Source organism: Lithobates pipiens, unplaced genomic scaffold, assembly GCF_037356315.1.
Source record: "Lithobates pipiens isolate NorthernLeopardFrog02 unplaced genomic scaffold, aLitPip1_a1.2 Scaffold_22, whole genome shotgun sequence".
Taxonomy (NCBI): Eukaryota; Metazoa; Chordata; class Amphibia; order Anura; family Ranidae; genus Lithobates; species Lithobates pipiens.
Window position 1 is genome coordinate 5,152,061 of NW_027507784.1, and position 12,834 is coordinate 5,164,894.

At 43.2% G+C, this 12,834-nt stretch overlaps 1 protein-coding gene across 8 annotated transcripts in view; it reads left to right on the forward strand.

The window, feature by feature from the left end:
- The window catches only part of LOC144000332 (uncharacterized), a 118,325-nt gene that overhangs the window by 85,078 nt on the left and 20,413 nt on the right, over positions 1-12,834 (forward strand). For all 8 annotated transcript variants that reach the window (XM_077494071.1, XM_077494077.1, XM_077494070.1 and 5 more), the window contains 3 exons: positions 2,078-2,323; positions 3,549-3,711; positions 7,272-7,371. In XM_077494071.1, coding sequence (XP_077350197.1) covers positions 2,078-2,323; positions 3,549-3,711; positions 7,272-7,371 — 509 coding nt within the window. The remainder of the gene's footprint in view (positions 1-2,077; positions 2,324-3,548; positions 3,712-7,271; positions 7,372-12,834) is intronic.

A 12,834-nucleotide genomic window follows, 5' to 3' on the forward strand; every position in this document is an offset into this window, starting at 1 on the left:
ACCATGCCATGCCAATGGTCTAAAATGTCTTTGTAGGGTGAAGCATTAACAATCCAATTACCTGAACTTCACCATTGAAGGGTGTTTGTGGGAATTTGTGCCAATTTGTAAGTTCAAGTTCTGATGTTGGATTAGAAGACCTGGCTCACCATTGGCATTCCAAGCCTCACATTGAGCACCAAAAAAAAAGAGATCTGATTTGGTTCCAATTCATCCCAAAGGTGTTCAGTAAGGTTGAGGTCGGGGCTCTGTCCAGGACACTCAAGTTCCTACTCACCAAACTGGTCTCACCATATCTTTATGGAGCTTGATTTGTACATAGGGGACAGTCATGGTAGAACAGAAAAGGGTCTTCACTACACTGTTACCACAAGGTTGGAAGCACACAATTGTCTGCAATGTCTTTGTAGGGTGAAGCATTAAAAATTCAATTACTTGGAGGGGTTTTCACAAATGTTTGCCCATATAGTGTACATGCAGAATTATTCAGTCTCCCAGATAGCAATCAAAATTAAAGTGTAGCGCTAAAAATGAAAACAAAGATATAAGTCCTTAGCAATGTGTCAAAAGGACAACAGCAGTGACCATTAACCAAAGGGTAAATGTCCACATGTAGGAGTCCACTCAAGAGACTGAATCTTCTATCACCAGCTTGCAATCCAAATAACCTCTAATTGAAAGGCTAATAAGCACAGATAAGAGGATGGGTACTCTTAGCCCTTGTACACACGGTCGGAGATTCCGACAACCAAATCTGTCTGATTTTGTCCGTTGGATCTTGTGCGAAACTGTTGCATACACACGGTCGGACAAAGTTGTCGAAAAATCTGATCTTTCAGAATGTGATGACGTAATTTTGTTACGATGGGACTACGTTCAGGCTAGTAGCCAATAGCTTTGATGTAGAAAATTGATCTGAGCATGCGTGGCACTTTGTCCGATCGGAATTCTCTACACATGATCTGAGTATGTCCTATCAGACCAGTTTGTCAGAAAATATTTCCAGCAAGTTGGAAAATTTGGTCCGACGGAAACAGTCCGAAAGCATACCACACACAGTCGGATTATCCGACAACACGGTCCGATAGAACACATTCTGACGGATTTTCCGACCGTGTGTACAAGGGCTTACTGTAACTGGTGGACACATACACCATAAGGCAATACGTCATACAGGCTTGAGGGGCTAAATAGCCAATGATGGTCAGTGCCCGACTTGATGATAACACCCAGACTGGGGCTCGGATCCACGACCACATCAGTAGGAGTCAGCAATCGGGCTGTTAAGTTTAAAAATGGCTTGCTAAGCTATTGCTAGACTTGACAGGCTTCACAAGTTTGTTGCACAATTGCGGCAAGTCTGCATTGGATGACTCCAGATCGACTTTCTTTGCAAACATTCTGCAAGCCTGCTGCAAGTTCTGGTTCAGTTGTGTTGTGCAATAGTCATCCCACCACAGGGGGTCACTGTGGCTTAATTTTGAAAAGTATCGACTAGAGCTTGTGCTGCAAGTGCTCTACAAGTGTACAACTTGCCAGTGACAATATGTAGTGAGTGAATAGGACTTACAATTCAACACTGCCACAAATTTGTGGCAAGTTATGCTTGATATGTGGGCTGCGGCCTACAATCCACAAATTGGCTCATCCTAAGACCCTCCCGCCAGCTGTCACATGGTATGAAGGACTACTGTGACATAGGAGAAAGATCCCCTGGTCACATATTCATATAAAGAGGTCCTGGTCCCTGTCTGCTGACTACACAGGACCAATTGCTTGTTTCCAATAAAAGGGAATATAGGGAAAAAAGGAAAGGTGGCAGCAATGCTGGCTCAGGAATTTTATCAGGACAGTGATTTTTCTGTGGTATGATCTGTATTTAGTCCTCTGTCATCTATCCTCCAGTTGTGTAAAGTACCGTGTACTGATTTATTGTCTGTAACTATGACTGAGCCCTTCTAATCTCCCTCCTTCTATTCTTTTCATCCTATACTAGTTTACCTTTTAGATGTCATTTAAATTGTTTGTGTTGTAAGTTTAATTATTGTTTATCATTATTTTACTATTTGAAACGCAGCTCTATAAAAATCACAGTTCCGTGGATAGGAACGTTTGAGACCACCTTGGCTTTTTATAAAGATAGCGGCTACAATAACCCGTTCTCCGGATCAGAAGATACCCTGTCCACCGAGGATTTCTTGTATGTCGGAGTCTTCATTCAGGGCGGAGACGCGTCAAATCTTGTTCTGGTGATTAAGAACTGCTACGCCACCCCATCGAATGATGTGAATGACCCCCTGAAATATTACATTATCCAAAACAGGTAAATTTAAATGTAGTAATCTACTGACATCCGGCATTTCCTTCTCCTCGACCAGGAGTGATAGTGAAGGGCTGTAAGGACCAGCCTTGGTTTACTCCCAAAAAATGTGGGCAGGAGACCCCCATAACAGATGAAAAAGATGGAAAATATTAGAAACCTGGGTGCAGAGATCTCTCTACCAGTGTCCAGAGACCGGAGAATCTGCTGGGTGGTTCAACCCACCTGTGTCCATCCAACCCACCTGTGTCCATCCAACCCACCTGTGTCTGTCCATCACAAACTAAAGTACCAGATCTGATTGGCCTTTCCCATTACATATATACCATTGAGTACAGTATCTCATGAAAGTGAGTACACCCCTCACCTTTTTGTAAATATTTTCTTGTGACAACACTAAGGAAATGACACTTGGCTACAATGTAAAGCAGTGAGTGTACAGCTTGTATAACGAGCATGAGTGCTGCCGGCACTGGGGAATTACAGTTCATTGAGGGAACCTTGAATACCAACATGTACTGTGACATACTGAAGCAGAGCATGATCCCCTCCCTTCAGAGACTGGACCGCAGGGCAGTATTCCAACATGATAACAGCCCCAAACACACCTCCAAGACCACCACTGCCTTGCTAAAGAAGCTGAGGGTAAAGATGATGGACTGGCCAAGCATGTCTCCAGACCTAAACCCTATTGAGCATCTGTGGGGCATCCTCAAATGGAAGGTGGAGGAGCGCAAGGTCTCCAACATCCACCAGCTCTGTGATGTCATCATGGAGGAGCGGGGAGAGGACTCCAGTGACAGCCTGTGAAGGTCTGGTGAACTCCATGCCCAAGAGGGTTAAGGCAGTGCTGGAAAATAATGGTGGCCACACAAAATATTGACACTTTGGACCCAATTTGGAGATTTTTACTTAGGGGTGTACTGACTTTTGTTGCCAGCGATTTAGACATTAATGGCTGTGTGTTGAGTTATTTTGAGGGGACAGGAAATTTACACTGTTATACAAGCTGTACACTCACTACTTTACATTGTAGACAAGTGTCATTTCTTCAGTCTTGTCACATGAAAAGATAGAAGAAAAGATTTACAACAAATGTGACTGAGGGGTGTACTTACTTTAGTCAGATACTGTACATTGTTACTTCCCTGAATAAAGTCTTTTAGTACGATGTATATACAATGATTATCTGTAAAACATCCTTTTATCTCATTTTTACTTTATTTAGCTGTCCGAACATGCAAGATAAAACGATCGATGTTCTAGAGAACGGTGTCTCCAGACAAGGACGGTTCTCTGTGAAGATGTTCAAGTTTGTTAAAAACTCCAACCGCGTGTTTCTACACTGCGCTGTCAGCCTGTGTGACTCCGGCACTGGTCCCTGTGCACCTGTAAGTAGGATTCCAGCTATAAAAAGTGGGTTAGAGCAGATAGGAAGGCCAGTTCTTTGTCGCAAAGTCCATAACCAGGACACCTCCAACAATGAGGCATACACTCAAAACAATGACCCCCCTCCCCAGAGTGATGGCTTTTATTGTCTAAGTACAAGTTCAATCTGTAAGATTTTTAAGCAGCTCAGATGACTTTATCAGACAGTTCTATAAATTAAGTGATTATTGATTATTTGTGATAAATGAATCAGAAAATAAAAAAAAGAACAGTTTGCAAACCCTTGAATCTACTGAATGTTGTCACACAATGTAAGGATCCGGGCAAACACGGTTCATGAACTCTATGACTCTCCACATACTGAACAATCCCCCAACCATAGGAGCGTCAGAAATGCACCATCTTGTCTGATTTGGGAACCAACGAGCTCATCACTGCTGAGATTTCTATTGGGATTTCCAAGGTAAATGGTGATCACAAACCCCCCCCCCCCCCGGTAGGGATGAGCTCAGTGTTCAACTCGAACATCAGCCCTTCGTCTGTTCGGCGAATTTAGAACTTTGTGGACCGTTCGCACCAAATTCGTGTGGCACGAATGGCCCACAATGCACTACGCCATCGCAGTGCATTGCTGGCTCATGATTGGCCAAGCATGCACTGTGGCCCCACATGTTTGGCCAATCACAGCGCCAGCAGCGAGGAGAGCAATAATTGGCCACAGGCAGGATGCCTGTGGCCAATTATAGCTCAGGGGGGTATAGTACACGCCCCACACTATATAAGGCCGCCAGCACGGCGGCCTTGTGTAGTGTGTTCCGGTGTGCAGGGAAAGAGCAAGATAGGCAGCCACAGTGTGTTCTTTTCTCAGGCATCTGCAGGAGTTAAAGTGGGTGTTGTGTGCCTCCAGCACAGTATACACCTGTATCTACCCTTTATTACTGGTGTTCTCTAATACAGGCATCTGCAGAAGTTAGTGGGTGTTGTGTGCCTCCAGCACAGCACAGTATACACCTGTATCTACCCTTTATGGCTGGTGTTCTCTAATACAGGCATCTGCAGGAGTTAGTGGGTGTTGTGTGCCTCCAGCACAGCACAGTATACACCTATATCTACCCTTTATTGCTGGTGTTCTCTAATACAGACATCTGCAGGAGTTAGTGGGTGTTGTGTGCCCCCAGCACAGTATACACCTGTATCTACCCTTTATTGCTGGTGTTCTCTAATACAGACATCTGCAGGAGTTAGTGGGTGTTGTGTGCCTCCAGCACAGTATACACCTGAAGATACCCCTTATTACTGGTGTTGTCTGTTGCATATCTTGCATATTAGCCTTTACAATTAGCACTTTTGATTTTGAACGTTCGAGTCCCGTAGAAAGATAGAAATACTGTTGTGTATATATAAACCCAAAATTTAATTATAGTTTTTAAATCCTGAATATGTTTTGGTGGATCTGCTGAGGAACAAACAGTTCAGTCAACTGTACTGGGCAATTGAGGAGTCATGATTAATAAAATGTATAATAATTGAAAATAATAATAATATTTTATACCTAGTATATAGCCCAGATATAGATGTCACAGTCCAGGCATGGTGGGATGCAGAGATGGAAAGGGTTGGAAACACATGCAAGGGGCAGATATTTAGAATCACCAATTTGGGAGACGCAGGCTAATTAATCTGTCAAGAATATATAGAAGCATGACTCTGGCCCCCGATATTGGCCACATGCCAAGGAATTTCTTGTAGTAGTTGACCACATTAAACCGGACTTGTTCTGTAATGTTGGAGATGTTTCCTAAGCCCCGTACACACTATCAGATTGCTGAGTTTTTCCTTCAGATTTACCAAAACCATGTAATATGTGGTCAAACCTTAGGAGTTTCAATGTGTATGCAATCAGGAAGGCCCTTCTACTACATGGTTTTGGTAAATCTGAAGGAAAAACTCAGCAGACAATCTGATAGTGTGTACGGGGCTTTAGTTTCTCTAATGCCGCATTCACACAACCGGTCTTTTCGAGACACCCTTTAAAAGTCTATGGGAAAAATCAAAAGTGCTAATTTTAAAGGCTTATATGCATGGTATTGTCATAAAAAGTGTTTGGGGACCCGGGTCCTGCCCCAGGTGACATGGATCAATGCAAAAAAAAAGTTTTAAAAATGGCAAGTTTTTCGGGAGCAGTGATTTTAATAATGATTAATGTGAAACAATAAACATGAAATATTCCTTTAAATATCGTACCTGGGGGGTGTCTATAGCATGCCTGTAAAGGGGTGCATGTTTCCCATGTAAAAGGAAGAATTTACGGGGGAATATACAATGACCTCCATGTAAGGGGGAATTTACACAGACAACCATTGTCAAGGAGATTTGTACTGACCACCAATGTAAGGTGACCCTTCTACACTGACCGCCAATGTTAGGGGGAATTTACGCTGATCACCAATGTAAGGGAGATTCTGCACTGACCACAAATGTAAAGGAAAATGTACACTGATCACCAATGTAATGAAGAATTTACATTGACAACCAATATAATGGGAGATTTTACATCAATAACCAATAAAGGGGGATTTCTACACTTGCCACCAATGTAAGGGGAAATGTACACTGATCACCAATGTTGTGAAGAATATACACTGACAACCAATGTAATGTGGGGGGGGGATTTTACATCAACAGCCAGTAAAGGGGGATTTCTACACTCACCACTAATTTAAAGGTGGTTTCTATATGGACCACCAATGTAAGGGAGAAATCAAAACTGACCACAAATGCAAGTTTTTTTTTTTTACCGATTACCAATATAAAAAGGAGTTTCTGCACTGGCCACCAATGTATGGGGATTTACACTTACCACCAATGTCATGGGGATTTACACTGGCCACCAATGTAATGGGGATTTATACTTACTACAGATGTAAAAGGAGCATTCACAATAACCACCTATGTAAGGAGGGATTTACACCAACCACCAATGTAAGGGACATTTTGCTTACCTTTGAAGAACAGGCTGATATTAGGCTTAATGACCACAGTTGTAGGCAGGACTTTCAAGCATGTCTCTTTGCCTCCCCAGTGGGCAGAATTCAGCAGAAGTGATGGTGGCTATGTGGGGGGGGGGGTTATGATATACATATGAATGCTTCCTCTAGTTACATATCAATGGCATTGGTAAGCAGCTATTTACATATGAATGCCACCGTTATTTACATGTAAACACAGGGTCTGTGGGAGAGTCATCTGAACAGGGCAATAGGGCAGAGCTGGGCAGCATTAGTAGCAGCACTTCACACTGAGATATCGGGACACAGCACGGGACTAAAACTTCAAGGAATTTAAACTGGGACAGTTGGCAAGTATGAGGCAGCTGCTTTGGGCCCCACAACAATGATGGGGCCCAGGGCAGCTGCCCCTTTTGCCCTGGATAAGGTGTGAACACATGGTCAATTCTCTCAGCTCATCAACTTAGCTCAGTGATGATTTCATAGAGAACATCTTACATCGATGAATCCGTATCACCCAAAGGTCTTTTCTCAATGGTCTTGTTTGTTTGTAGAACTGCTCCCCGGGAGAGAGTCGAAGTGATGCAACTGGAACCCCCCAGACTTATGATGCTCCTTCTGCTATGACAAATGGACCAATTCATCGATCCGAAGGTAAACTTGTGAATGGATACTTACATTATTTTTATGTTTGATGATTTTTATCAGCTTATTGGAATTAAGCCCCAAATCATACCATAGTAGCAAAACTCTTTCTAGAACAGATTATTCCAGGAGGCCGGAAGACTTGGACAGAGGAGGATGTCCTATGTCTCCTGGGCATCACCAATTCTATACAATGTAAACTAGATTAGGACCAATCAGTGAGCAGGAAAGGGGAGAAAATAAGAACTCAAATAAGGAGTAAACCAGAGAGATGTACAAAGAATCTACTGAAATATAATATAACTGGAAACGGCACAGAACTATCTGACCATTATCAGAGGTATCAGCCCAATAGTTCAGGTCAAAGTTTAGTCTTTGGAGGTTAAAAAAAGTTAAGGTTTAAGTAATCACTGCTTAATCCCTTCCAGACTGCCCACGGCGGATCTACGTCGCTAATTTAAAGAGGTCCTGACATGTATTTTATTTTCTAATTACAAGGGATGTTTACATTCCTTGTACTAGGAATAAAAGTGATCAAATTTTTTTTTTTTTTAAAGGGACAGTGTAAAAACAAAAAAACAAAAAGTAAAATAAATAAGATGTTTTTATTTTAAAGCATCCTGTCCCCCCAAGCCCACATATGTAAACAGTGTTTAAAACACACATGTGAGGTATCGCCACAATCATTAGAGCGAGAGCGATAATTCCAGCCCCAGACCTTCTCCATCACTCAAAACTGTTAACCCGTAGAAATTTTTAAACGTCGCCTATGGAGATTTTTAAGTGGCAAAGTTTGTCACCATTCCACGAGTGGGCACAATTTTGAAGCCTGACATGTTGGGTATCAATTTACTCGGCATAACATTATCTTTCACAATATAGAAAAAAAATTGGGCTAACTTAACCTTTTTCTTATTTTTTTTTTTTATTTAAAAAAAGTGTATTTTTTCCCCCAAAAATGTATTTGTAAGACCACTGCGCAAATAGAGTGTGACATAAAGTATTGCAGCAATCTCCGTTTTATTCTCTAGGGTGTCTGGAAAAAATACAATTATATATAGATATATATATAGATATAAAGATATAGATAGATATATACAATCTATCTATCTATCTATCTATCTATCTATCTATCTATCTATCTATCTATCTATCTATCTATCTATCTATAGAGGGGGCGCGGGGTCAGGTGACGGGTGGCCCCGCCCTCCTAATATAAGAAACGTCAGCGCTGGGATCCCCGCAGTGTCTCCGCAGTGGAGACAGAAGACGGATGTATGAACAGCGCTGGACTGAGAGATTCCCCGTCGCTGGATATGATCATCCATCGCTGGACCCCGGAGATTCATCGCTGGATAGCAAGAGTGGATTAGCACCGCTGGAATATTTTTTTTATTTTTTTTTATTTTTAATAAAGGAATTTTTCAAAAGTGTGTTTGTCTTATTTAACCATTTTTACACTTTCTTTGTGAAATGGTAGGGGTACCCCCTTACCATTTCAAACAGGGGGGGCGGAATCTGGGGGTCCCCTTGTTAAAGGGGGCTTCCAGATTCTGATAAGCCCCCCACCCGCAGACCCCCACAACCACCGCTCAGGGTTGTGGGGATGAGGCCCTTCTCCACATCAACATGGGGACATGGTGCTTTGAGGGGTCACAGACCCCCAAAGCATCCTCCCAATGTTGATGGCATGTGGCCTTGTATGGTTCAGGAGGGAGGGGGGGCGCTCTCTCGTCCCCCCTCTTTTCCTACGGCCTGCCAGGTTGCGTGCTCGGATAAAGGGTCTGGTATGGATTTTTAGGGGACCCCCACGTCAAATTTTTTTTTATTTGACGCAGGGTTCCCCTTAATATCCATACAAGACCTGAAGGGCCTGGTAATTGAATTTAGAGGAACCCCCATGCTTTTTTTTTTTTAATCAATGAATGAATTGTCGGCTAATACAGAGAACACTCATTGAGTGTTCTCTGTATTACGGGAAGCCGACAATATAGCCGCAAGTGATTTTAAAAGACTTTTTTTCCTGCACATGACACTTTGTGCAGGGACAGTTCTAAACACGGGAAACATGCGCCCCTTCACAGGCATACTATAGACACCCCCCAGGTATGAATTTTAAAAGAATGTTACACTTTTATTGTTTCACTTTAATCATTATTAAAATCACTGCACCCGAAAAAAACTGCACTTTTTTTGCATTGATCCATGTCCCCTGGGGCAGGACCCGGGTCCCCAAACACTTTTTAGGACAATAACTTGCATATTAGCCTTTAAAATTAGCACTTTAGATTTCTCCCATAGACTTGCACAGGGTGTTCCGCGGCTTTTCGAATTTGCCACGAACACCCCAAATTGTTCACTGTTCGCTGAACAGGCAAACAGGCAATGTTCGAGTCGAACATGAGTTCAACTCGAAGCTCATCCCTAGTTGCCACACTCACCAACAGTTATGGACTCTTATGCAAAGCATTAAGAGTCATAAAAGCTTAGGTTTCAGGCGGGTTTAGTGCTCGTGGGCTCTTTACTTCTTCAATTTCCACCGCTATTCCAGTTTGGTATCAGGATTCAGTAACTAGTACATTTCTGTAGATAGTGGAGCCCAGTGGTTGGAAACCTCAGTCTACGCATAGTTCTTAAAGTGGAAGTAAACCCTTCTATCGTTTTCAGTCAAGGAAGCCGCCATCTTGACCTTTAATAATTCTTCAACTGCCATAATGCTGCACATGTGATCAGTTATGACACCAGCTATTGGATGGTTTGAAAGTTTGGTTGAGAGCACAACCAATGTGAACGTTAGCATGCCGGGAATGTAAGTGTTTTTTGAAACTGGGTTTACTCCCGCTTTAATGAAAGAGAAATCAAGTAGTCCAGATCACAAGGCACAGAATCAGTGTCAAGGTCACAAGCTGTGGTTGGTACAGTGTCACGTACCTGGTCGGAGGCCGAAGTGCTGAGAGGGCTTCCCTTTGTGGCTAAGTGCAGAGCACCCCTGAAGGTGGTAACAGGGAGTGCAATGCTCAGAGAAGCAGGGGTTGCCAGCTGCGGTAGGCTGCGGTGATAAGGCAATGACCACTGGATGGTGGCTGTCAGGCTGATGAGCAGGATGCACTGCTGGGCAGTGGTCCTTCGGGAGTACCAGTTGAGACTGGGCAGCAGGGAGAGTCAGGAGCCAGGCCAGAAATCATGCACGGGATATCAGCCATGAGTAGCAACAAGCAGAAGACGCCAAACGTCATATATGGATCAGCAGGCAGGAGCGGGGCCACAGGAACAAGCCAAGGGTCAAAGCCAGAAGTGGAGACAAGACAGGTCAAAGGCAAGCCGGGTCGGTAACAGGAAATCCAAATAACAACAGGAACAGAACTCAGGGACACACGGGGGAGATGAAGATCATTCAGCAATTAGCGGTTGCTGCTGCTGGCTCTAAATAGGCCACTGGGTGCCAGAGTCTGTCACGTATTGTGTGCACTTTGGTGTACGCACATGCGCACTGGCAAAAATGTCTTATTGCTCGTTCGTGCCTGCGTGCGCATGCGTATTCGCATTCACAAATTCCTGTTCGCAAATTTTAAGCAGCTTGTTCCCTGACAGCGCCCCCCCCCCCCAAAGGGTCAGCCTCCGGATGCCCAAGTGTGCTTGCTTCTCAGGGTTCCTGTTGAAAAACTTACGAAGTCTAGGGGCATGTACATTGCTTGCAGGTTCCCAAGAGCTCTCTTCTGGAGAGTAACCTTTCCACTTTATCAGATACCGGACTTGTCCCCTGGGGGAAACAGGTTTAGCAGTTTCCCCCGGGGGGGGGGGGGAGTTTAGGCAGCAAGGTAAGTAATTCAAGTAGGTAATATATATATAGAAAAATCATTCCAAATACATAAAATGCAAACAGAGAATTATACATGACATTACATATCAGATTATCAGTTGGATAGAAGGCATTTCGATCTGTGTGATTGGGGTCTTCTTCAGAGGAATTGTTTGCTGCAAAAGACATAACATGTACACATGTCAAATTTTAACAGGTGATTCATAAATCATAATATGTGAAATACAGATGTAACATATATTTACCCAGTGGGAGGTGTATTCGGAAAGACCCTCTTAACCAGAAATCCCTTAAAAATCACTTATCCCCATCCTTCTTTCCCCCCCCCCCATTCATCTTTTCACCCATGTACGCCTCCCTCGTACGTCCTTATCTATCTTTCACCTTTTCCACCTAAATATGCAACACTATTCAGTTGCTCTGACCATTTATCTTTGATTGTTTTTTGTATCAAACTAAACCTCTGAAGAAGACCCTAATTATACAGGTCGAAACGCGTCAGTATTTTATACAACTGACATTCCGATATGTAATGCCGTGTATAATTCTCTGTTTGCAATGGAATGTTTCTTTTTTTTTTTCTCCTACCAGAGCTCATATTTTAACTGGCGTGGTATTATCTTATGCATACTTCAATAAAATATTATTCTATATGTATTACCTAATTGAATTACTTACCTTGCTGCCTAACCCTCCCCCAAATTATATTTCTTCCCATATTGTACTATTTGGGGTGTGCAGCACTATTACCTCTCTTTATATGTGTCTTTCCCATGCTATTTGGTTTAGCAGTTTATTTATTTTAATTTAATTTAATTTTATTTATTTTTCCGCACTTTTTTTATTGCATAAATATTATTTTACTTTTACATATTTACAAAGTATTTATAATCTGAGAGCAGGAAAAACAAAGTATTTCAAGGAGTTCGCCTAAGTGCCTTCCTATTGCCCTCTGGGACCTTAATGCTGCGTACACACGACCGGACTTTCCGGCAGACTAGGGCCGACGGTCTTGCCGACGGACTTTCCCGAATGAACGGACTCGGCCACACACACAATCACACCAAAGTCCGACGGATTCGAACGTGATGACGTACGACCGGACTAGAATAAGGAAGTTCATAGCCAGTAGCCAATAGCTGCCCTAGCGTAGTTTTTTTTCCGTCGGACTAGCATATACACGGGCGGATATCTCGGCCCGGCGGGAAAATGTTAAACATGTTCTATTTCTAAAGTCCGCCGGATTTGTGGCAAGCAAAGATCCGATGGAGCCCACACGCGATCAAATTGTCCGACTGACTCGTTCCATTGGACCTTTGCTGTCAAAAAGTCCGGTCGTGTGTACGCGGCATTGGAGTTTCACCAGACTCTGCTGTTCCTGCACGCTCACATTCAGAACCACAACCTTGTATGGAGACATTCCCAGTGTTGAGCGCACAAGCTGAACAAGTGGTTTACAGAGCCAAAATTGGGGGGGCTTCCAGTTGAGTTTGGCTTTGGCTCTGTGTCCTTCTCAAGTACAGCTGCATGTAAGGTTGTAGTTCTAAATAGAGGCTCCAATAAGACTTTATGGGGCCCAGCTGGCACGGGGGACCCAAGCTGTACAGCACAGCCTGGGGGAAGTTAGTAGAGCAAGAAGAAAGCATCAGTAT